Raw genomic sequence first — 26,217 nt, 5'->3', positions numbered from 1 at the left:
GGGGAGCTATTTTTACCACATATCTACATTTGGATGATTGGATCAGGTTTTTGAGAGACATGTTTAGATTATCAATTATGTTTTTGGCATCTTAAGAATAAGATTTATTCTTGTATGCATAGACAGTTTATATTTCACAGAATTTCTGTAGTATAGCTATACTATAAGCAGCTTTACTTTTGAGGCCGTATACAAAACAAGGCAAAGTGCAGGTCCGATCAGTACAATTACTGTCATTGCATGTACTCATGTTATATTTCTAAGCCTCTCATTTTGCATTACTGTTTAATGAGAGATGAGATATATTTGCATGCCATAAACAGGTAGCATCTGAATCTTTTTCCCCATCCAGTTTAGACTTTTTCTAATATACAAAACAGAAACTGCTCATCAACGATAATTTACCTTAATACACAACTGTTGTCCATGTAAGCTCTGGTTTACACTGTTAATGTTCCCATCCCCTTGCGGAAACAGCATTAGTAAGTGTCACTTACATTTAATAATGACTCTGTGTGTGTGTCTCCTTCAAACCCACTAGATCTGGAATGCCACACCTCTAGCAGCCTACTTACACCTCTACATTTCAATTCACTTTTCCATGATCAAGTTCTAAAACAAAACTAACAAACATAAATGTACATCCATCCATTCACAACCCTTTTTCCCATTTTTGCATATGGGGTCAGGGTGTCACTTCAACAGTGACAATCATCTGGAGCCAAGGTTCACACTACTGGGTGGACAGCCCTGGTATGGTAGTTCATCCACACCACACACTCATATACATACACATACACCAAATTTAGTGTGTCCAATCCACCTACTGCATGTCTTTGGAATGTTTGAGGAAACTGCAGCTCCATGAGGAAACCCACACAAACACGGGGATGATATGCCGACTCTGCACAGAACCTCAGTCAAGAGTCGAACTGAGGAACCTATTGCTGTGAGGTGTCAATCCTATCCACTACACAACTGTACCACCCAAACATAAATATGTGAACTGTAAATGTTATTTAAATGTATAAACAGCAGTGGAAAGTAAAAAAAAAAAAAATACAATAAAAATGCACTCCAGTAATCTGGTACCACAAGCCACCCCTGATTAAAAAGCAAAGTTCTCAGTTAAACTACTCTTTGTAATAGCATTCAACACACTCAGTGTTTTCACAATAATACATGAATGAATTCCACTGAAAAAAAATGTAGGCTTGTATTTTTTGTAGTTTTCTCAAGTTGCTTTCAATATCTTGTAAGCCATACAACTTTGATACATAGTATAAGTAGCACTTCTGTTCATCCAGATATACATGTTCCATAGGATTTTAAGAAATACGATAGATGAAATCTATACAATAATTAACAATGTAAATAACACTGTATCAATACATTTTGTAGTGCTACTGGCAAAGCTAGTTTTAGTAATCTCATTTAAGGTTTTAGCTGATAACATGCATCAGTGAGTGAGTTGATTAGATCTAGCAGCATTATTGAATAAATACGGAAATACTGCATTTCTGCTAATTCTAAGTAAACTAACAATATCCGCAGTGTAGTTTGTTACACAGCGACAGCAGAGTACACTTTTATGTCATTCAAGATATTTTACACTATGCCCCTCATTAACATGTAGCAGACTTACTTATGAACATATAAAATATAAAAATATACATAACAGGCAACAAATTGTGATTAATATCTCCACTGCAATACATACCAGAGAAGCAATCTTAAATAATCATGTTCTTTACTTTCAGAAGATTTGTATCATTAATCTGTTCTTGCTTGATTAAAGAAACAAGTTCCGGATATCATTATGATCTATAACACGTATGTGTTAAGTGGAAATTATTCCAACAGGAGCTGCAGGTGAGAATGAGGTAAGGAAACAATGACAAATGTGGAAACAGTAGCAGCAAAATTCTTTATATATAAATGTATATATTGGTTGCATTTAAATTTAGGCCATAGATGACTTTTTTATCATTAAGAATAAAAGCAAATGTCATATATGTAAAGTACAAACTACTGTGGATGGTGATCAAGTGTTCTGAGTTTGATTAGGCTTGGGGGTTTGGAAGTACGCCTGGATGATGGACTGTGCTTATATAAGGCATTCTTAGACGAGTGTACAAGTCAGAAGTTACCAATTTATAAACCATTGTATAAATTCCTTTTTATCTGGCACATTCCATAAGTACAAAATTTGTGACTTGCCAAAAGCATGACCACAGGGAAAGGGGAAAGATTTAAAGATGTATCATGAGACAAAAGTGCAATGTAATTGCTGACAGCCTGGAACATGCCCATTGTGAACAAAGGTCTTTCTTCATGGGTAGCCCAACAGAAAAGTGGCTTGGCCAGATTTATACATTAACTAAATAAGGATCTATATTAGATTTTCGAAAATTTCGTAGAGCAAATCACTACAGGTCGACATCTAGTGATCGATCTACGAAATAATCAAAAATCTAAAAAAAAAAAAAAAAAAAAAAACAGACACAAAGTAAAGGGTGTAGGCGGGAGGGGTCAAGCCCCCCTGCGCCCCCCATACCCCCCGCTTCTTAAATATACCAACTCCGAGATCACTCTACAGTGTAGGAAATGGAAATCTTCCATTTCTGCACTGTATTGCACTGAAGTGCAATCTCGGAGTTGGTATATTTAAGTAGCTGGGAGTGTGAGGGGTGCTGGGGGGCTTGCCCCCCCCTGCCTACACCCTTTACTTTACGTTTCTGTGTTTTTAATTTTTATTTTTTTTTGAGATTTTCGATTATTTCGTAGATTGATCACTAGGTGTCGACCTATAGTGATTCGCTCTACGAAATTTTCGAAAATCTAATATGGACCCGATAAATAAAGGCTGAGGTAATCAAACACAGAATAGATAATTAACAGCTCATACCCTGCTTATCTGCATTAAGTGTCTGACAAACTGCTGCAGTGTAATAGTGCATTTGACACCTGTGTACCAGCAAAAAAAAATAAAAAATTAAAATGTGTTCATAGTTAAAATTTTGACATTAAACTCATAGGCTACATACCCTCCAATGTATTCACAGCCAAATAAGCATACTGTCAAAAGTCATTAAAACAAGGAGAACAAGTACTGTACCCTAAGAACACGACTCAAATGATGATGCTCCTGTTCAATACAATTGATTCCTTCCTGTACACCATATGTTTTTATGCGCACACGTGTACACACACACACAAACTCGCATACCCACAGACAACCATTAATTATAAGAATAATCAAAAATAGAAACCTTGGTCACTCACAGCAGGTAAATAAAATGTATATTTATTGTTAAAAGGACCAAAAGTAAGAGCTTTTGCAGTTCAGCATAACTGCTTCTTCAGACTTCTGTATGAATCCACACATCAGAAACCTAATGTTTCAAGCATCTAAATTTTAGAAAGGGTTTTAATGAAACTTTGCTATTTAGACCAGGGGGCTTATCAGCCTGTAAACGTATAATCCATTTTTGTTCTATTTCTTCAGTTTTATTACAAAAATCTCCACCTCTGTTATTTACACCTATATGCTCACTGACAAAAAAATGGAACTCATGGTCTAACCCTTCTCTCCAAACATGTTGTGCAAGTGCACTAGTTTCTTTGTTGTTACTCATGTCCCTGTGATGTTCAAGGATTCTATCCTTCAACATTCGGTTAGCTTTTCCTATATAGAATGCGAAACAAACTTTGCAGAAACAAAAATAAACCATGTTCCTAGTTCTGCAATCAGCATAATATTTAAAATCAATCTTAAACTTCATAGAGGGATGTTCAAAGTGATTACCTGTATAAATATGCTTACATGCAGAGCAGTTTCTACATGGATAAGTCCCTGTCCTATTGGATAACATTACAGTACGTTTATTAGATTTGTAGCATAGTTGTTTCTTTAAAGAACAATTATTCTTAAAGGAAAAAAGGGGGGTATCATGAATTATATCCTTTAATTCCTCTACAGCATGCAGAACATTCCAGTTCTTTTTAATCACTTCACAGGTTCTGTTAATGTCATTCAAAAACGGGAGAACTATTCTGAGAGGTTCACGATCAATCTGCCTACTATCCGCAGTAGTATTGGGATTAATCTCAGTTGTGTCACTAAAGTACGGTCTACATCTAGAGCCTCTTTCATTCCAAGCAGCCTTAATACAGTCATCTATTTCATGTTCTTTATATCCCCTGTCTAGGAACTGTTATTTTAGTTTTTTTTAAGGGCTGTCTCAAGTTATGCATCATTATTATGAAATTGCATTATCCTATACACTTGCCCTTTTAACACATTCCTTTTAACATGTCTTGAGTGCATGCTAGTGTAGTGTAACAGGCTATTCCTTCTGGCCGGCTTCCTATACAATCTTGTTTCAAAGATATTAAGCCTTTCCTTGTTGACCTTTATATCCACATTTTTTTTTTGATTATTCTTATTATTGTTTTACCTTTATTGGTCACTTTCCTTGTGGGAGACTGTTTTTATTTCTTGAACCATTAATTATAGTCACCTGTATGACTGTATCGTTCAGATATCTGCTCGAGATCAAGTGAATGAATACATTCATAGATAAATAGCCAGAAATGTATCTTATTTAACTGCTGTTAGTAGCATACAGTGCAACCCATTTAATCTCCTCTCTACCCCGAGCAACATAGCTCGTGAATCAAAGACAGATACCAACAATCAAGACTTAAGAAACATAGCATTAGCAAGCATTTTTGATGAATACAAAGTCTAAAACTCCTATGCTTTATATTATTCAGTGACCACAGTTTACAACAATTTGCGAGACAGCCACAAATTTTACAAGGACCAGACCAAATTAACTCTAGATGTCTTTGCTCAACATTTCTGGACAAAGAGAAAAATATACATACATACAAATATTTCAGCATGGGCAACAATGCCCTTCTAGCCTGCCAATATACTAAAACAGTTACTTCAATAATAAGTGTCCAGGTTATTCTTAAAATATCTAAACTAGTACTTGATTTAATATAATTTGGTAGTGCATCAACTACTTTTTGTCTCAGAGAACCAATTAGTACACCTCTCATTCCTATATAATCTTTTGCATAGGTTGTCTGGTGATTCTCTATTAGTTTTTGATAATCTCAGACATTCACAGAGGTAGTGGTCTCTAAATGCCCTACATACCTAAACAAGGTCTCCTCTTAAATATCTGTATGAGACAATGTACAAGTTCAGATATTAGTCTTTCATAATTACTTACATTTTCACATCTAGGGATACCTTTGGTATATTTCTGCTATACTCTTTCCAATTTACTCATGCTTGTTTTCTTACACAGTTTCCATACTGTTATTCTATACTCTACCTTGGGTGTAATTTAAGTAACAAAGAATGATTTCATCATTTCTGATTTCCTATTCTATAAATCTTTTTTAAACAATCTACAGATCTATAACTACCATTAACAACTTGGTTGTTATGATTAGAAAAACTCAAAGCTGGATTTACTCATATACCCAGATCCTTAAATAAATCTATTCATAAAAATGTTCATTTTTCAGTCGATGTCTCCCAAAACTCATATGCTTAGCTTTTGATAGTTCTAGCAGCATATTATTCTTCTGTGTCCAACTGGACAATTTAGTCAAGTTCTTTTGCAGAAATACCCTATATGTAATACATGCAATCAGTTTACCCAGTTTTAAGTCATCTGCATACAGACTGTGAAACACCTCAGTCGAAAAAGATAGATCCGAAAGAAACAACCTAAACAGGTATTGGCCTGGGACAGAGCCCTGTAGACATCCAAACTGTAATGTAAAAATTCACCTGTCAAACTGCTGTAAAATACTTGCCATGTCCTGTTTAAGCCATGCAGCTATACATATCATCAAGATTATATCAATATCTAGTTGCTCTACTTTATTGATCAGCATTCTGTGTATGATCCTTAGGTTTGTGGATGCCTTGTAAGCCAGGCATAGATCACCCCTCAGTAATCTATAGGAGACAGAGTAGAGGGAAAGGGCTGTAAGGTGCACTGCATAAGGCAGGTTTGTTATGCCTTGTATTCTTTTTGTAAGAAACCTTTGTGGTTACTCTAGTTGCTGCATATGCATGGTCAGGTACATAGCAAAGGGGGCACTGTACTCTATGACTGGTCCGATAAGGGTGGATTACAGTGGGATAATGAACTCTCTGGATCTAGATGCCATACCCTTACTTACAAGTTGCACAACATAAAAGAATTTCCTCACTTCGGTGGCTGCATCGTGGTCAAAGGTAAGGCTACTGTCTATTTGCGCACCCAGATCCCTGACCACTGGGTCAACTCTTAGAGGTCTGTTATCAACATGGTAATTAGCCAGGATGGTTGATTTCTCAAAGGGTAGAGTTATACATTTCTTAGCATTGAATTTAAGACCATGGCTTTGGAATCATTTGTTAGTCAGAGATAAGACCTTCTTGAAGAATGTTTGTGTCTTTTGGGGAACTGATGATAACCCCCAGCTTATAATCATCTGCAAATTTAGTCAGCCATAAACCTTTAGCATTTGTTTCCATTTCAGAGAAATAGATGCCAAAAAGGAGCGGGCTCAGTATCGAGCCCTGAGGTCTCCACTAGTAACTGGCCTCTTGGTGGAGGTAGCCTCACAAGGTTTGACCTCCTGGGTACTATCAGTGAGCCAGTTGGCTATACAGTGGGTGATAAAAGGGCTTATATCTAAATTAGTGAGCTTGTCTATAACATTTCAGTGGGGTACTGTATCAAAAGCTTTGGCTAGGTCGAGGTAAGCTGTATGCCAGGTGTTCCCAAAGTGTGCGCTGCATTGCCCTGGGGAGCCGTGGCTTCCTCACAGGGGTGCCGCAAACTAATAAGCTTAGCTGCAAAATAAACCATGAACAGTTTGTGGTTTATTTTGCAGCTAAGCTTATTAGTTTGTGGAGAACTAAGTCTTGACCTATACTGCAGCCTTTTAGCAGAACTGGCATCAAGTACAGCAGCGGTCCCCAACCACTGTGCTGCGGATCAGTACCGGGTCGAGGAGAACTTGGAACCGGGCCGTCAGGTAAGTGAATGCCTGTATGAGTGTGTGTGTGTCTGTCTAGTGTGTGTGAGTGAATGCGTGCATGAAAGCAAGAGAGTCTGTGTGTGTCAGAAAGATCAGGAGAGTGAAAGCAATGTGTGAGTGAATGCAGGAATGAATGAAGAAGGGGCTGTGTGTGTGTGTGTGTGTGTGTGTGTGTGTGTGTGTGTGTGTGTGTGTGTGTGTGTGTGTGTGTGTGAGATTGGGAGAGTAAGAGCGATGTGTGAGTGAATGCAGGAATGAATGAAAAAGTGGCTGTGTGTGTGCGAGATTGGGAGAGTGAGAGCAATGTGTGAGTGAATGCAGGTATGAATGAAGAAGTGTGTGTGTGTGTGTGTGTGTGTGTGTGTGTGTGTGTGAGAGAGAGAGATCAGGAGAGTGAGAGCAACATGTGAATGGATGCAGGTATGAATGAGGAAGTGACTGTGTGTGTGTATGTGTGAGATCGGAAGAGTGAGAGCGATGTATGAATGAATGCGTAAGTGGGTGTGTGGCATGTGGGTGTGAGATCGGGAAAGTGAGAGCGATGTATGAATGAATGCGTAAGTGGGTGTGTGGCATGCAGGTGTGACAGACAGTGAGAGCGATGTGTGAATGAATGCAGGTATGAATGAGAAAGTGACTGCGTGTGTGTTTGATCGGGAGAGAGAGAAAATGATGTGTGAGTGAATGTAGGTATGAATGAGGAAGTGACTTTGTGTGTGTGTGTGTGTGTGTGTGTGTGTGTGTGTGTGTGTGTGTGTGTGTGTGTCATGGGGGAGAGAGTGAAAAATGAAAGTGATCCCTGGCAGCAGCAGCAGCAGCAATGAGGTTTGTGTAAGTCTGGACCATACATACCACTGGACACATCTCTCTCACCCTTTTAGATCAAGAAATATGGACAAAGCCAAAAATAGTGGGGGTACAAAGGCACAAAATAGCAACATTTTTAAGTACTGCTCTCACAAACTTAGAAAGTTGATAGAAATACAGGTTTTGCATTTGCATGAATTTTCTGAAGGGTATGAAGTATGAAACTCAACTGTCATTAGTTTCTGACTTCAACCTCAATGATCTGCCAGTGATTTGCCAGAAAACAACAATTTTATGAGAAAAAGGCCAAAAATATGAGGCACAAATCTGGACAGTTGAGAGGTATGCTGGACAGAGCCAAATAATAGGGAAAAATTTTAAGTATTGCTCTTATAAACTTAAAGTTAATAAGGTTGCCATTAGGTTTGCTTACCTTTCAACCATAGTAGATCAGTGTTATGCTGTTAAGCAGAATGTACAATTTTTTTGGTAATTGTCTTTTTACTGTACTTTTGAGCTTTTCTCCCTAGGTCTCCTAGTCCAGTCGGGCAGCTTCGTTAAACAAATGTCAAATAAATAAATAAATAAATAAATGAAATATGTACTTTATGCATGCTGCGGGAGGGGTGGGGATGCCTTGGGAAAACCTGTAGTCAGCAAGGGAGCCAAGAATCGAAAAAATTTGGGAACCTTTGGGAACCTTCGATACAATACCCCACTCGGGCATTATAGATAAGCTCACCAGCTTAAATATAAACCACTATGTCACTAGATGGATTGCAAACTGGCTCAAGGACAGAACCCACATGGTTAGAATTGTTGGAGCCATGTCAGACTCCAAACCAGTTACAAGTGGTGTCCCACAAGGCTCTGTCTTTGGACCTCTCTTGTTCGGTATATATTTCTCGGAGGTACAGGCCAACACGGAAGGACTGTGGCTGACCAAGTTCACAGATGACTGCAAACTGGGTGCCATAATCGACTCTCCAGCCGACACAAGCATTCTCCAAAAGGGCCTCATAGAAACAGACAACTGGTGCCAGAGCCATGGCCTCAAGCTAAATGCCAAAAAGTGTATAGTCATCCCCTTTGGCAAAAACAAAGTGCCCACAAATTACCACATAGGTGGTAATCCATTAAGTACAGAAGAAGTAATTAGGGACCTGGGGACCCAAGTTGATAGCAATCTCTCATTTGACAACCACGTGGCCAAAGTGGCTAGAAAAACATTTTATATAGCCCACCTAATCATGAAGGGATTCACATCTAGATCAGGGTAGGTCATCGTGCCTCTTTACTCATCCCTCATCAGGCCCATAATTGAGTACAATGCCCTTTTGGGATGTACCTTACCAGACACCTGCAGCAACTGGAAAGACCCCAAAAGTACCTCACCAAGAGGATCAAAGGGCTCAAACAGATGCCATATGCTGCCTGGTTAAAGAAACTCCAGCTCTACTCAGTGGCATACCGCCTGTTCAGAGGCGATCTGTGCCTGACGTATAAAGCCATGTCCAACCCGGAATTAATGGACATGCTGCACCTAAGAAAATCCAAATCCCATCGAGCTACGCGCTCGAGAGACTTGAACCTCAGCACTGAAATAAATAGGACATGCTGGAGGGACAGATTCATAACCCAGAGGCTCCCTTCACTCTGGAATAAAATCCCAGTCCAGGTTAGGCAGAGTCCCTCATTGACTCTTTTCAAGAGGAATCTTGATGAGTGGATGGGAGATCGTAGGTTTACCCCAGGTATCACTTCTGTGTCACTGTTAGACACAGGCACAGTATACTAACCTCGAAAAAGGGCATAGCAAAATAAATTTAAAATGGGTGGCGAAAGCCAAACACATTCGGGCTAGGCTTATAAATGCCCTAGGGCAGACAGCCTAGTATGAACCTATGAACCACTGCTGTATGCATAGTCTTACCTTCATCCGATGCTTTGGTGACCCTCACAAAAAAGTCCACCAGATTTAATAGCATGATCTTCCTTTAACAAAGCTGAACTGTGATGGGTCCAGCATTTGCAGCTTACCTATGTCCTCATTTTCATGTCCATGATAATTATCTTCTTGGCCTAATATATCAGCTGGTAAGACTTATGGGCCTGTAGTTACCCAGATCAGTGATTGGACCTCCTTAGTGCAGGGGAATGACTGTGGAAATTTTCCATTCCTTGGACACAAGACCTGACGGAGGGCTCCAGTTGAAAAGTGATTCATGTGGACCAGAGAGGTCAGGTTTCATGATATTTATTAAACATCCTGGAATGTCATCATAGCCCATCAATGCAGTGTTTTTGGCCTTGGAAGGTGCATTAATGACCTGTTCTCTAGTAATGGTTGAGGTGATTGTGTTATGTGACATTTCTTTTGGACTATTGGGGGGCAGTGTGGGGGAAATTTGAGCTGAACCTGTCAGCCAAAAGGCTGCTAATGGGCTCCGGTTCAGTGTGGGTGATCCCATTTATTATAAGTTCTCCGCATTGATGTGTTCTTCCTCTGAGGTTATGGACATCCTTTGTCTGAGAAGCTATTTTTTCCTTCAAATTTAGCCTTTGAAGTACTAATTAACCATCTTAGTTCTCTGCTTAGATTGGTCAGGGGCTTTTAGTATGCATGACTTTCTTCCTCCTACATGTGGCCAACATTTATTTTCTTTTGTTGTATAACTGATTGATATTGTGATTCTACCAGGGTGGCTTGTCTTTTGAGTTTGTCTTTTTCTTAATATGAGTGGGCATAGTCCGCTCCATACAGCTATCAATATGGCTGTACAGTGATTTTGGAAATAGCTCAGTGTATCCTCTGATGTTTACTGGGCATGGAGTTGCTTAAAATATAGCCACGGTGTTGCTTAGAAGAGACAGGTTAGCTTCGGAATAGTTCCTAAAGGTTTTTGGTTTTGTTGGATCCTCAGATTTAATACTGCTTTATGGTCACATCTGATGAGTGGAGATATTACACTGAGTGAGGAACACTGGCCAGCAATGTTACTGAAAACAAGGTAAAAAAACAAGTAATCTCCGTGGTATCCAGAAGTCTCAAAACAACCCACTAAAGTGTAGTGGGTCCAAAAACAAAACAGTGTAAGAAACTTCTCTGTGTGGAAGATTTTCAGTCCATATATTTCTACTTAATCACTGTATATTAATCAGATCAGACAAAAGTAGTAGAAGTAGCGAACGTAAACTCATCTTAAATCAAAACAAAACAAAAAGTAATAATAGAAAATATATAATTGTACAGCATTACTAAGTATTCAAAAGTAATCCAAGCAAAGCAGGCAGTCTGTTTCCAGTCGAAAATCCTTTATTAAGTACACAGACAAGCTATCCAAGTAAAACAAAAATATAGTAATAATTTTCTCACAAGCTTTCTAAATATATATATACTTTTTATCAGGCATGGGAGTGGTTTATTGTGCTGTAAAACAAAGTGTTATTGGTACACATGTTAAAGTCACATCTCTTCCCCCATCAGTGTGACATTCGAGCTGGTCCTGCCCTACTTAGTAGCTGTCATAATAATATATAACCCTTATGCACTTTAAATAAAATTATATAATGATGTGGTACCTCTTATTTAACCAAGTTATTAAGCAGATTATTAAGTCTGTGATTTTATCCAAGACAATATACTACATGGCTGGAAATATATCAACCTTAGTTCATTTGGCAATCAAAAAATATATATAAATATATACATATACATTTTGCATGCAAAAATCAATTTCTATTTTTATAACCTATTGTTAACAAAGATCGCGTTCGTCCTTCTAAACTTCTTCAGGTCTAAACAACCCTAAAAACCTATATAATTGTATAATTAGTTAGTATTGTTATTACACATCATTTTGAATAAAGTGGAAAAAAGAACCAGAAAAAAATAAAAATAAGAACAAAATGTATGTATGCTGACGGAAAAAAAATATACACTTAAATTTCAACTGATTTAAAATGGTATTTAAAACCAATTTGTAGAATAAAATAAAATGAAATACAATTAGTCATGTAAACAATGTGGCAATTTTCTAAGTTCCAGTGCACTTTTAATTGAACAGTAGTAGTTTAGTCCAGGCTTCCTAAAAGAGGTCAGCTTTAATTGCCACATGAGTTTATGTTTCTCCAGAATATTCAGGATGTCTCCTTCAAGATCACCCATGTCTATGTGATCCAGGATCTGAAACTTAAAACCTGTGTGTCTTTTATGAAGAGAAACGTGTTTGACTAGTGCATTATTTTTAAATCCAGAGCGGACTTCTGGCAGATGACATGAAATCCTACGCTTGAGTTTATTTACAGTCTTGCCCACATAGAATGCATCACATTCATTGCACTGTGCCCTGTAAATTACTTTTTTAGTGTTACAGTCACCCCCCTGCACTGGTTTTAATGATCTTCTTTAAATAAGGGCAATAAAAACCTTGCTGAATAAATATACAAAATGTACAATTAGTTTCACAACTTTTAGTGCTTTTCTCACATGGTCTAGGTTTAAATTCAACAAAACTTCTAATGTTCCTGGCCTTCCTATAAACAAATGATGGGGCTTCACCTAAGATGTTAATCAGAAAAGGGTTTCCTGTGACAATGTCCCAGTTTTCTTCAATAATATTTTTGATACTGTGATAATCCAAAGTGTATGTCAGGATGCAGCTATATTTGCATTTGTTATTCTCTGTGGAATTACTTAACATTTTTCTACTGGGGAGGTTGAGTGAAGGTGCTTCAGTCCTTTTTCAGTTCTACAATGGGTTCCAGGATGTTTTTTAACATCTGAATTTCATAGCCTCTCACTAGAAAATCATTCTCTAAGTTGTTCAGGTTTCTCAAAAATGGTTCCATCTCTGTGGTAATTCGAGCTAATCTATAGCCTTGGGACTACACTGCATTATACTTGTTTTTTTGTAGGATGTAGACTTTTACTGTGCAGTAATAAGTTAACCCTCATTTGTTTTCTAAATAGAACAGTGGTGATTCTATTATTGTTGGTGTCCTTGGAAATCTGCATATCTAAGAAAGTGGTTGAAGTACAGCTATGGGAAGAGGTAAACTTCAGGAAGGGGGTTGTTTGATTGAAGCAAGTGATAAAATCTCCAAGCTGCAAGGTGTCACCTTCCCACACAATAAAGACATCATCAATAAAATGTAATAGCATGTGATATGCTGTATGTAGTCTGTGTTGTTTAAAACAAAGTCCTCCTCCCACTTGCCCAGGGCTATGTTAGCTATGCTGGGAGCCATGGCAGCCCCCATTGCTATACCAGTTTTTTGTTTGTAGTGTTTGCCATTGAAAGTAAAGAAATTGAAGTCCAGTACAAGATTAATGAGCTTGCTTAACTTTTGCAGTTGTGCCTGTGTACCCTGATTATGTTTCTTAAAAGATTCCATAGCTGCTGTTATACAGTAATTGTGAGGGAGCACTGTGTACAAGGATTCCACATCAATAGTTACCAAAATACTGTCAGCTTCCACTGTAATGTTTTTTATTTTCTTCAAAAAATCCATTGAATCTCTTATGTATGACTTATTCTTTACTGCTAGAGGTTTCAGCAAGTAATCAAAGTAAATGGCTGTGGCTACAGTAAGGGAACCTCCACTTGCTACCACCGGTCTATAAGGTGGGTCTTCTCTGTTCTTGTGTGGCTTTGGTATTCCAAAAAAGTAAGGTAAACGGCATGGGCTCCATATAGGGTTGCCAGCTTTCTTTGTGGCTAAAACCGGACTAAGGTTACGCCCCTCTCATCACCCATAACTCCACCCATTCCCACCCCTCTCCCACCCACGATCCGCCCATTTTTGTGACATCACTGTGACATCATATGATGGGAACGCCCTCTTTTTCTGTTCCGGATGACTGCTTTCAGCCGATTTACTATGCTTTTCTGTAAAAAAGCATAGTAAATCAGCCAATTTAACAAACAATGATAGTCTGTTTCCTTTTGTGAAACAGAATATTGGAGTTTGTACAGTGTTTTCCTGACTGCCAGAGAATTTATTTGATTTGTGGATAGTCCAGAAAAAAAAACTAGGTGGAACAGGGTTGATTTCCAATTTCCCATCTATTGGTCAAAGTTATGCTTAAATAGGGCTAAGGATGGACTGTGCGTCACATGGATGGGAAGCTTGTTCCAGTGCATGGAGACCTTCTGAGACACATTTGTGTCTCATCAACATGGCCTATTTATGTCACAAGCAAAATTTAAATCCTTGGATATAATGGTTCCTTGACTCAGATTAAATAAGAGATCTTTTCAACAGTCATTTATTTAAAATACCACTTTAACATGCCTAGCTTCAGTAAAATAATGCCACCACAGTCTTTTTATTAACCAGTTAGGCCTGATGTACATCCCTTTTCAGGGGCAACCAGGAGGAATTCCTGGTTAAGTGACTTGTTCAAGGAATACAGTAAGCAAATGAGGGCTAAAATAATCAAAATCTGTACCACAAGAGCTAACGTCCATAGCCTTAATTCTCTGTGCTAATTGCAAAATTATATTTTTTTATATATCACAGCTGCAAGAACAGCCAACATTCCTGGAAGTGCATCAGTGTGGTGCCAGTTTACTGCAGTAAGCTAGTTTTACTACTTTACTGTAGACTCCGACCATGGAATAAGAAAAAAATACTTAGAAATGAACACGAGAGATTTTATGTACTCTTATTTTTACGTTTATGTGACAACCAAAATGCCCAGGCTGTTAAGTAGAACATTCAGATAAAAGGGGTTCTGATATATGACCTGCAATCTGTCTAAATCCCTGTCAGAAGAGTGCAACATCTGGCAGGCTCCACACTGCAGTGAAGACATCTATGTCTTGAGGCTCTGACTTAGGGCAGTGTTGTCAAAGCATTGCCACTGTTTACCAAATGCACATTCCTCAGCAGTGTGTCTGCACATAAAAGAAACACATCTGCTACTAATTACCTGACATGCCTCTGAATGCCACAATGAGCATATTATAATACAAGTGATTGAAAAAAGAAGACAACTAATTTATAGAACCATCTAATTTAACCAATGCAAACATAGAAATGCAAGGTAACCCCAATATATTTACCTTGAACAAGTGCACAAATATGTGCAAAATAAATACCCGCAGACTCATGCCTACTGGATACATTACCCCTCACTAAAAAATTGCAGTAAGTGAGTGCTTGAGGTATAGCTAGAGGAGATGTTAAAATTCAGGTTTGTACAGTTTTAAAGGAGTGATGTACTCATAGCTCTCAACCAATCAGGGACAGATCTCAACAAAATCAGATCCACATCAAGAAATAATCATATACACTTAAAATATTAGTACTATTAACACTCTCTTATTCTGTTAATGTTTCAAGTTAAGTAATATGTGTTCTGATCTTAGTCTGTAACTGCACTCATCATTATTAAATGTAATTCACCACCTTTGTCCAAAATGTACCATTTCAGGAGGAATTAGGAGGGACACAGCAAAAATGCTGAGTTCAAAATCAATCACAGCTGAGGGGTATGGTGCTTGTTTGAGTATACCCGATTCTGGACAGTAACTTGCTCATGAACGCTAACAAAATTCAGTAGTTACCAGAAAAGTAGGGCTCGTACACCAAACCAAACATTCTTGTTATTGAAGGACGTGCGACAACCCATGGTCAGGTTAATCAAAATAAACTCTCAGAATAAGAACATAAGCAATGCCCTTCAGCAAAAGGACTATTAGAGAGATATGAATCATTTTAGAGCCGTCATTCCCATCACCAATTAATATGGTCCCAGGAAAACAGTTGAGTTGTTTGATAAGAGAATAATTATTCAAGCATTAATTCAGCTAAGTGAACAATTTAAATGACTACATATCAACGTAATATTCACTACTCATAAACCACCGTGACAGGCTCTGCATTCCTAAGAACTGAGGAAACTAAATATGTACTGTGGCTATGGAGTGTGGATAGGTGGAAAATAAAGTGCTACCATATTCCATTTAACTCAACCATTAATATAAAAAAAATCATCAGTGCGAACAGTTATTTCAAACTTGACCAATGCAGCCAACTAAAAAAAAACACATGCATATAAAAGCTTTACAAAGACAATGAGTCTGCAAAAGGAATAACTCAACTCCACTAAGGTAGAACTAGGAAAAAGGGGATAACACGTCCCAAGAGTGTGCAGTGAGGGACTGGTGCAGGTCATGTGCAAATGAAAATAGGAGGTATGGTATGGAGAAAAAAAAGGTAATATCACTGGTCAAGAGAATAAAAAGATTGAAGATGTGTAAGCAGTTAAGCAGTAGTCAGGCAAGGATAACGGGTCAATGACCTGGTTAAAATTTCTAGCAGCAGATACAGGAATAGACAGAGAGCAAATTATTATCCCTACACTTTTAAGAACAGAACATTAACAATTTGTTAAAACAGTTACAGTGCAAAATAACATCAGAGAAATAAATCCTTCCCTCAACATGTATTATAGTACCATTTAATTTATCCACAGCTTTTAAGAACCTTTCATTAATCAGTAGGTAGATAGGATTCAGTACTTTAAAAACGTTATATTTTGTTTTAGTTTTACTGGCTGAGTGAGGACTAAGACGCAATGCAACACCTTAATAACCGGGGCGATACACTTAAACAGTGTAAGCAGGTACAGATTTATACTCAGCCATGCAGTCTCTTTGCTATCTTATAATGAGTGCAAACGGCAACAAGAAAACGGCATTGTGCGAGTCTTTTTATAGCGACTGTCGCATTCATTAAAACGCTGTGTCGTTTATTGTTTCTTTTAGTTTTACTGGCTGAGGTCTAAGAAACAGTGCGGAAAGAAGTATATACCATAATAACCTTGGTGACACACTTAATTTGTATAAACTGCGTGAGAAAGGTGCTACAGTTTTTAACAAACACTCATACAAACTTTTGTCCACTCTTTTAAGAGTTTACTGTCCGGATCTATTCTTCATAAAACATACCTTTGAATAACAAGCAGAAACAGATAAGACAAATATTTCCTTTTTCATATGTACAAGTTTAATTTCTCTCGCCATGAGATAAATTCCCCATATCACAGTCAATTTCCAAACAGTGTCACAGATTAGTAGCGCCAGACCCAGACCAACCAGAAACAGTTGTGAAGCATACTGGGAAATGTATTTTGTTTTTACTACCGCACTCTAAGTAAATCTAGAAAAAGCTACGTAGTGGCACAAAACCCGGACTTCACATGTCCGGTTTTGAATGAAATTTGTAACCGGACAATTTGTTAGAAAACCGGACAGTCCGGTCAAAAACCGGACAGCTGGCAACCCTAGCTCCATAAATAATTATAAAGATTTTCAGTGATAAGTTTTTCTTCCCATAATGTGGTGAGATTAGTGTTCCATAAATCATATGCTCTTTTTATGTCATCCATGGTAAATAACTCATAAAATCTGTTACCCTCCAGCATGTTCTCTATCTTTTGGTTGTAGCATATTATGAATACAAGGTCAAGGATGATAAACAATCACATTTAGCAACTAAATCAGACTACAATCCAAATATGGCCTCTCCCATTTATATATGTTTATATGCATACATGTAATACGTGATCATGTTTTCTTCAACTTAAACAATAATTAGATTTTTAAAATGAACTGTTATGACCACAACAAACAACGAAATCAGACTGTAATCATTTCTTTTTATCATTATGACTAAAACAGAAAACTAGAGTAACTACTATGTCCTTCCTCAGCAAGTATCTAGTAAAACATTTTCCTTCATTACCTTGTTTATAGATATCACCTAGGTATGGATTTCAAAACATTCCAAAAGAATAATAGTATGCACAAAATAAGAAGACAAAAAATGCAAAATAGCACAGCCCCATTAAGGCTATACAGCTAAATCTGAATATAGAGGGTTGGAGTACAGAAAAATAATTGACAGAGGTAAAATCTAACTACAGAAAACATATTTATAACAGATAATACAGTGCATTCACTCACCTGTTTGCTGCTCCCTCTTATTAGAACTCTGAATGTCCTTTCTAAGTTTGCCTCCAACTCTGCCTCAGCAACTCCCTACAAATACAAAGAATGTTTTTTTCATCTTTATTTGTCTTGAACTTTCTAAGGTTATGCTCTGTACTAGTGATTATTACGTAACAGAAAAGCAAGTCTATGATCCTTAACAGAGAAATAAGCAGAATTCTTCAATGAATATTTATGACCAGTCTTTATCAAACTAATTTTATGTGAGGGCACGTAATTACTAATTGAATTTAACTACAACACTTTCTTTATTTTGTGATTAAGACAGTTATCTAATCTTTATAGGATAACATCTCGCCATACTGCATCTGAAAATGGTCCCATTGATCAGTGTTCTACCATAGTTGTCAAAATAAACTAATAAATAAATGAATAAAATTGTATATAAATTCAAAATCAAACTTCTCTGTCTTTCTTTCTCCCTCTCTCCTCTCCCTCTCTCTCTCTCTCTCTCTCTCTCTCTCTCTCACACACACACACACACACACACACACACACACACACACACACACACACAAAGAATAATGTGACAATGTTGTGGTAAATAGTGTGGTTAAGATCATGTGGCATGGTCTGATGAGGATTAGATATAAGTACCAATGCAGTCTAGATATGTGGCATAATGAAAACCTCACATTCGTAAAAACAGCAGTCACCATGTGAGTAGATACCCATGTGCATGGTCATGTGACCAAAGGACCTTGGCATACAGGTAGCTTGTTTAACTACAAGTGTATTCACATTGCCATCAAATCGCCACACAGCTGCTACACAGATAAAGCTTGCAGCACATGTAACAGCTACAAAGCAAAGTATCAAATGTTTTTATTTCTTAAAAAGAAAGAAAATGGGGTGATATGACAGTCTGAAAGAGGGAAGAACAGAAACAGGATTACACAGAAAGACAATGGGAAATAGAACAAAAACAGGATTACACAGAAAGACAATGGGAAATAGAACAAAAACAGGATTACACAGAAAGACAATGGGAAATAGAACAAAAACAGGATTACACAGAAAGACAATGGGAAATAGAACAAAAACAGGATTACACAGAAAGACAATGGGAAATAGAACAAAAAACAGGATTACACAGAAAGACAATGGGAAATAGAACAAAAACAGGATTACACAGAAAGACAATGGGAAATAGAACAAAAACAGGATTACACAAAAAGACAATGGGAAATGGAACAAAAACAGGATTACACAGAAAGACAATGGGAGATAGAACAAAATCAGGATTACACAGAAAGACAATGGGAAGTAGAACAAAAACAGGATTACACAGAAAGACAATGGGAAATGAAGAGTGGTATAGGGATTGAAGAAGGGTACTTTTTGTAGAAATCATGACCTTTTACTTATATAAAATGAGTAAAGAGAGAGCATCATGGGGAAGTTATGGGTAGGAAGGTAGGTATAGAGAAGGCAGTAGAGGCAGACATATGAACATATAATGCAGAAAAAGAATGACAGTAGAGATAATGATACAAAGTGTGAGCAACTGCTGATGCAAAAGACTGGTCTACAAAAGAGGAATGAGGAGCGAAAGACAAGGAAAGGAAACACCGTGACGGGGGATAGTGTGGGGTGATGAGGGCCTGCCCACAATTCAAGTACTTACATTAAAATATCACAGGCAGCTCTACAACTGGTGGCATAATGGTGGGGGATTTCCAGTTGTACAACTCTAACAGCTGCATGAAGAGGTCCTCCAAGATGCCAAAATGGTCACTAAGCCACAGATCTACTTCAATCCTTACAAGACTGTGAACGTCATACCAGGTGACAGAGTAAGGTTCATCCATGCTACTCTCCAATGATGAGAGTATGACACTTTCCTGAGAATTAGCGATGGAAACCACCAGTAAGATCTCTAGGTCACTTTAAATAGTGCAGCATCCATCATATAGCAGAGTGGCAGGCCTATGGGCTGCTGGAGACCTAGTAGTTGCAGCAATGGCCAGTACCTCACCGCTACCTGCTCCATGGTTGATCCTGCAGAAAAGAAATTAATATAAATGCAGAAAAATAAACATCCAAGCAACATATTTAAGACCGAATGAAAATGAGAATGCGACAGGACACAAATGCAAAGATCGGTGTGATGTGGTACATTATATTAAGGTAGGAGCTCGAAGGAGAAATAACATTCAGAAAAATAATGTAAAAGAATAACAATAGAGCACTGTTATACAACAGAGAATAGCATGTAATACGGTAATGCAGTATACAGCTCAGCAAGCTCCTGCCTGGTGCCCTGCAGAGTTCTACAGCAGCAGAGAGAAAAAGAGAGACTTTGGAGTGATTACGTATTATTTGTCTGCATTTTCTTGCTGCCTTTAGCTAATTCCGCCTAAAACACTGATTTTCTAGAGTTTCTGTGATTTAAAAAGCTTGTTTCAGCTACATATTGTACTTATTTTACTGCCTGCACTTTAACAAAGTTGTTTTTGTGTTTAAATTACAGGTTTAACTGTTGTAGGCTACACACTCAAGTGTGATAGCCATTTCTATGCATTTAAAGTGTTTTTTTGATTGTATCTGCTTTATTTTCTGAAAAGAATAAAAAAAAATACACTTGTTTTCTTGCCTTTCTAAGCTAGCATAGTCCAGTTTTCAGGTTAGTGCTGAATTCAGGGCTGTGTTACAAGTTTCTGTGTTTGCCCATACCTTACTTGAATAGAAGGAAGTTTCTCTGTTCACTGTGAGAGAGGGAGCTTTGAGCAGCCTATCTCTCCCTGGAGGAGTGGTTTCATCCCAAAACTTAGTAGTTTATTGGCCATTTTGGGCTAATTTCTATCTATTTCATTTCCCTGCTATAAAACAAGTATTTGCGTGGTTTTGCATGCCAGGCAGTGCTGGTTAGCTAAAGTATAACTATTCCTGGCTCCACAAAGTGTACACTTCAATTTTTCCCTTGGAACTAGACAAACTTTCAAATTAAGCACTCAAACCATTCACTTCTCACCCCGGCACTTGCTCAAAACTCATAGCAAGCATTAATAAACCTTAGCACTAGACCTCCCCTATACTGTAGAGAAGGACAAGGCTCTCTATTCAGCCTTACCAGCCAATCAGTAAAACAGTTCACTGTACCTATCCAGGCATGTCCAAAGGGCAGTTTCAGGTGTACTCTCCAGTCCAACTGGTGAATCTGGGCATTTTGAGGCAATGTTACAATTGCCTCATGTATACAGACAACCCTCTCCTCCTACCACCAAACATTAATACATTTGAGAGATGCAATTATACAGCCAAACTGGAGGCTAAGCTCTCTCAACCCAAGACTGGACCAGGCAGTTAAGAGGAGATGGGAATTACTTGCATCACACCACCAGTCTCACACAGACCTATGAAACCAGCACCGGCAAAAAACACACATAAATACATGAAAATATACTCGGAGGCTCTAAATAAAAATCTGCAAAAGCAACAGAGACCTCCAAAGCAGACATCCAAGTAACCTCCACCCCCCAACACAAACCATGAAACACATACTTCACAAAACCAGTGTGCCACGCAATCATAGCCGTTAAGACAAAATAACATACCCAACACACTAGTAATAATTGACTCTACAGTCAGGCACACTGACGTCCCACTCACTAGGCTGAACAAGGAGAAGGTTACTGTTAGCTGCCTGTCAGGTGCCAGGATCCGCCACATAATACAAGCACTCAGGTCACTCCAGAACAAGTACAGATATGACTCTGTCATTGTCCATGTTGGTGTAAATGACCTGAGCCATACCTCCATGGACTACATGAAAATAGACATGGAGAAGCTCTCTGATCATGTAGCCCAGGCTGGTATGACCCTGACCCTGAATAGCATCCTGCCTCACCAAGAATGATACCATGGTATAGAATCAATTTCAACAACTGGCTAAGCTTCTGGTGTCATTCAAAGGGGATCCACTGTCTGTCAGCCTGGGATGACATGCTTGACAAGCCACACTGCTTCACTAGAGACGGCTTGCACCTGTCACACTTAGGCTTTCAAATACTGGCCAAGGCTCTTGCCACCCCCATAGTGCCTTTTTTAGGCAAGGCTCAAAAGACAAGCCCACTGCCATAAATAGCACAAATAACAAAAAACTGAGGGTAATGCTACTCAATGCCAGAAGTCTAAACCTCAAAATGCACGCACTCGAGGCACTACTCAGTGTGGAGAAAATCTATATATGTGCAGTAACAGAAACCTGGTTTAAGGCTCCAGAGAGCACCCCAGCATTACCAGGCTACAACTCATACCATACATTTTGGCCAGAAAACCCAGACTAAAATACAAAAGGTGGGGGTGTATACATATTCATCAAGGATACCCACACCTCCAGGTTAGTGGCACAGCACGATCCTTCAGAAGTCATCCATGTGCAACTAACAATGGGCAAAACTGCTATTCAAATTGTAGCTTGGTACAGATCACCCACCATGTCCCAGGACCCCCATTCCGCATTCCTGGAAACATGAAGGTTCTACCAAACTCCCTGAAAACATGAAGGTTCTACCAAACTCCCTGATATTGGATGATTTCAATTACCCAAACATTAACTGGGAGAACTACTCAAGTACAAACTCCCTTGCCCAACATTTCCTAGAATTTATAAACTCAAACATGCTGGATCACCTGGTCAACACCCCCACCAGAGGTGACAACATATTGGACCTTGTCATCACCAACATGGGCGACCGGTGTTCCACACCGGAGGTCAACCCCTTGCTGGTAGATCTGACCATAAACTAATCACTCTGGATATCCACATTCCGCCACCACTCCCGGTCAAAGAAACCACCGTGAAAAACTTTTCAAAAGCAAACTTCACGTTACTTAAGACAGAGGTGGGAAGTTTCAAAGTCCCTATGCTAAAGGATAACATTGTCCAAGCTGCAAAATCCTTTACTAATGCACTCTACGGGCACCTACAAGAATGCATGGATTGTGCTGTCCCAAGCAAAACCAAGACTCACTCCTCCAAGAAAGGGATACCAGTCTGGTGGACTCCTGCCATAAACAAGCTATACAATAGAAGGAGGAAACTAGTACAGAAAAGAGTAAAATCCCAAGAAGAGAAGACATCCCTAATCAGTATCAGCAAGAAACTACATTTCTTCATAAAATCATTCAAGGCTAGCTTCAAAAGAAAAATTGCCACGGACTCCAAAGATAACCACAAGGTATTCTTTAGCTATGTCAAGAATCTAAGTGGCAATTCTCAGAGATCTGCTTAGAGTTAGTGCAGAATGGCACAAAATACATTGAACCGACCGATATAGCCAACATCCTGGCAGACAGGTTCAGTGCAAACTTCACCACCAAAAGGGCCCATAACTATACCAGAAGAATGTAGTGCCCCTGAAATCACAGACACTCAGGTTAAAACAGCCCTCTCCAAAGCCAAAAACACAGCATCAATGGGACCGGATGGTGTCCCAGGCTACATCCTACATGAGCTCAAAGATGAACTAGCCCCTCACCTAAACACACTGTTTAAACTCAGTCTTTCCGCAGGCTATGTGCCCACAGAGTGGTGCACAGCAATGGTTATTCCGCTCCACAAAGGTAGAGCCACAACAGACCCCAGGAACTATCGCCCTATAAGCCTGACTAGCTTGGTCTGCAAAGCTATGGAGTGCATCATTATGGATCTCATTAACAGAGACATTGGGAACCTCCAAACACTGGACCCTACCCAGTTCGGCTTTGTTAGGGGCAGATCATGCCTCCTAAACCTGGTGGACTTCTTTGAGACAGTTACCAAGGCTATAGATGAAAGAAAGGTGGTCCACACAGCCTACCTAGACCTCGCAAAGGCCTTCGACACCATTCCCCATTCAGGTATTACAGACAAGATCACCAGCCTGAACATAAACCCCTATGTCACGAGATGGGTTGTCAACTGGCTCACTGACAGAACCCACATGGTAAGAGTTGCGGGAGCTAGGTTTGACTCTAAACAGGTTACAAGTGGCGTTCCCCAGGGCTCAGTTCTAGGACCCCTCCTCGGTATATACTTCTCAGAGGTACAGGCAAGCACAGGAAGACTATGGCTGACCAAGTTCGTAGATGACTGCAAACTAGGGATTATAACTGATTCTCCAGCTGACACAGACATCCTCCAAAAGGTTTTCACTGAGACAGATACCTGGTGTCAAAACCATGGCCTCAAGTTAAATGCCAAAAAGTGCATAGTCATCCCCTTTGGAAAAAACAAGGTACCCACAAACCATCACATAGGTGGTAGCTCCCTAAATACGGAAGATGTAATAAGGGATCTGGGGACCCAAGTAGATAGTAACCTCTCCTTTGATAATCACATTGCCAAACTGGTTAGAAAATCCTTCTATGTGGCCCAGCTAATCAAAAAAGGGTTTGCATCCAGATCGAAAGAGGTCATTGGGCCCCTCTACGCATCACTCATCAGACCCATCAGAGTAAAACACCCCATTTGGGATGTAGCTTACAAGACACCTGCAACAACTGGAAAGACCACAGAAGTACCTCACCAAGAGGATCACTGGCCTCAAGCAGATGCCCTATGCAGCTCGACTGAAGAAACTCCAGCTGTACTCGGTTGTATACTACCTACTCAGAGGTAATCTCTGCCTGACATACAAGGCCGTGTCCAACCCAGAATTGTTGGACATGCTCCACCTAAAGAAAACCATATCCCCTCGAGCCACATGCTCTAGGGATCTAAACCTCACCACAGCAATAAATAGGACGTGCTGGAGGGATAGATTCCTTTCCCAGAGACTTCCCATGCTCTGGAACAAGATTCCAATCTACATTAGGTAGAGCTCCTCGCTAACCCTCTTCAAGAGAAACCTTGATGACTGGATGGCAAACAGAAAGTTTACCCCGGGGATCACTTCAATGGCTCTGCTGGACAGAGGCACAGGGAACTAACCTAAGGGGGCAGCGAAAGCCAACACATTCCGGCTAGGCTTATAAATGCCTTCAGGCAGATAGCCTAGTACCTACCTATGAACCTATAACTGGAAGAGTTTACTGTAGTAGCACAGTAAATGTAGGAAAACACAGCCTACAAAGACAATAAACTATGTAGTGGTAAAACTTTAAAATGCAAAAAAAAAATGCAACTGCCTAGTGATGTGCTACATGGGTTAAGTAGAGTTATACCTGGCAAAGTAATGGATGTATGACCAGCACAGTTTAAGAGAATAACACACACAAATGGATAAAAATTAATTATTACAGCCAATGAACAACCGAGCAATGGTAACATATTAAAATGCAAAATAAATAAAAATAGTCAGTTCTTTGTACACATATTAAGCATAAATATATTTATGCCAGGAATACAATACATTTCCCCACCACCAGTCTAGCTTGTCTCTTCTGGCAGGCAATCCTGCTTTTCGGAATTCCTTACCTTGCTGTAGAATGAAAAAAAAACAAACAAACACATAAATGAATGCAGCATACTCATGACAGCAAAGGCACATATAGTCATACTTTCCAGGTCCACTGTACAATGATTCAACAAAAATAGAAATCTTACTGTAGTATGGAGAATTTCTCTTCCTAACCTCTTCTTCCCATTGGCAGAGAAGACAACACTGGTGCCTCCACAGATGACTATATTTGTGCTGGCACTGCATGCCAGAGTGGGTGATGCCAGATGCATCACTCACCACCATAGTTCATAGGTGGGTACTAGGCTATTGGCCTTAGGGCCTATTTAAGCCTCGCCAAATGGTACCCTAGCTTTTGCCACTAAAGAAAATTATTTTCCTGTGCCCCTGTCAAGCAGAGCCACAGAAGTGATCCCCGGGGTGAATTTCTCATCTCCCATCCAATCATCAAGGTTTTTCTTGAAGAGTTTGATATAGATAGGTAGTTTGTTCCAGAGTATGGGAAGTCTCTGAGACAGGAATTTATCCCACCAGCATGTTCTGTTTATTGTGGTGACAAGTTGTAGGTCCCTAGAGCATGTAGCTCGGAGGGACTGGGATTTCTTTATGTGGATCATGTCCAACAGCTCTGGGTTTGACATAGCTATGTATGTTAGGCAGAGATCGCCTCTGAGTAGGCAATATGCGACAGAGTAAAGCTGGAGTTTTTTGAGACGGTCTGCGTAGGGCCATCTGTTTGAGACTGGTAATCCTCTTTGTGAGGAATTTATGTGGCCTTTTCAGTTGTTGTAGATGTCTTGTGAGGTACATATCAAAAGGAGCACTGTACTCTATAATGGGTCTAATGAGTGATGAGTAGAGGGGAACAATGACCTCTTTTTTCCTGGATGAGAAACCTTTTGTGATGAGGTGTGCCACACAGAAGGATTTCCTGACTACTG

General features: G+C 39.2%; 1 protein-coding gene across 2 annotated transcripts in view; it reads right to left on the bottom strand.

Moving 5' to 3' along the window:
* EPHX2 (epoxide hydrolase 2) overlaps nt 1-26,217 on the bottom strand; it is a 3,146,492-nt gene that overhangs the window by 1,440,531 nt on the left and 1,679,744 nt on the right. For both annotated transcript variants that reach the window (XM_044062350.1, XM_044062351.1), the window contains exon 13: nt 17,847-17,921. In XM_044062350.1, the coding sequence (XP_043918285.1) occupies nt 17,847-17,921 (75 nt within the window). The remainder of the gene's footprint in view (nt 1-17,846; nt 17,922-26,217) is intronic.

The sequence above is a fragment of the Protopterus annectens genome, chromosome 2.part1 (genome assembly GCF_019279795.1).
Source record: "Protopterus annectens isolate FY-2018-M chromosome 2.part1, PAN1.0, whole genome shotgun sequence".
Classification (NCBI taxonomy): Eukaryota; Metazoa; Chordata; order Ceratodontiformes; family Protopteridae; genus Protopterus; species Protopterus annectens.
Note: the sequence above shows the minus strand (reverse complement) of the source record. Positions and strands in the feature narration are given on the sequence as shown.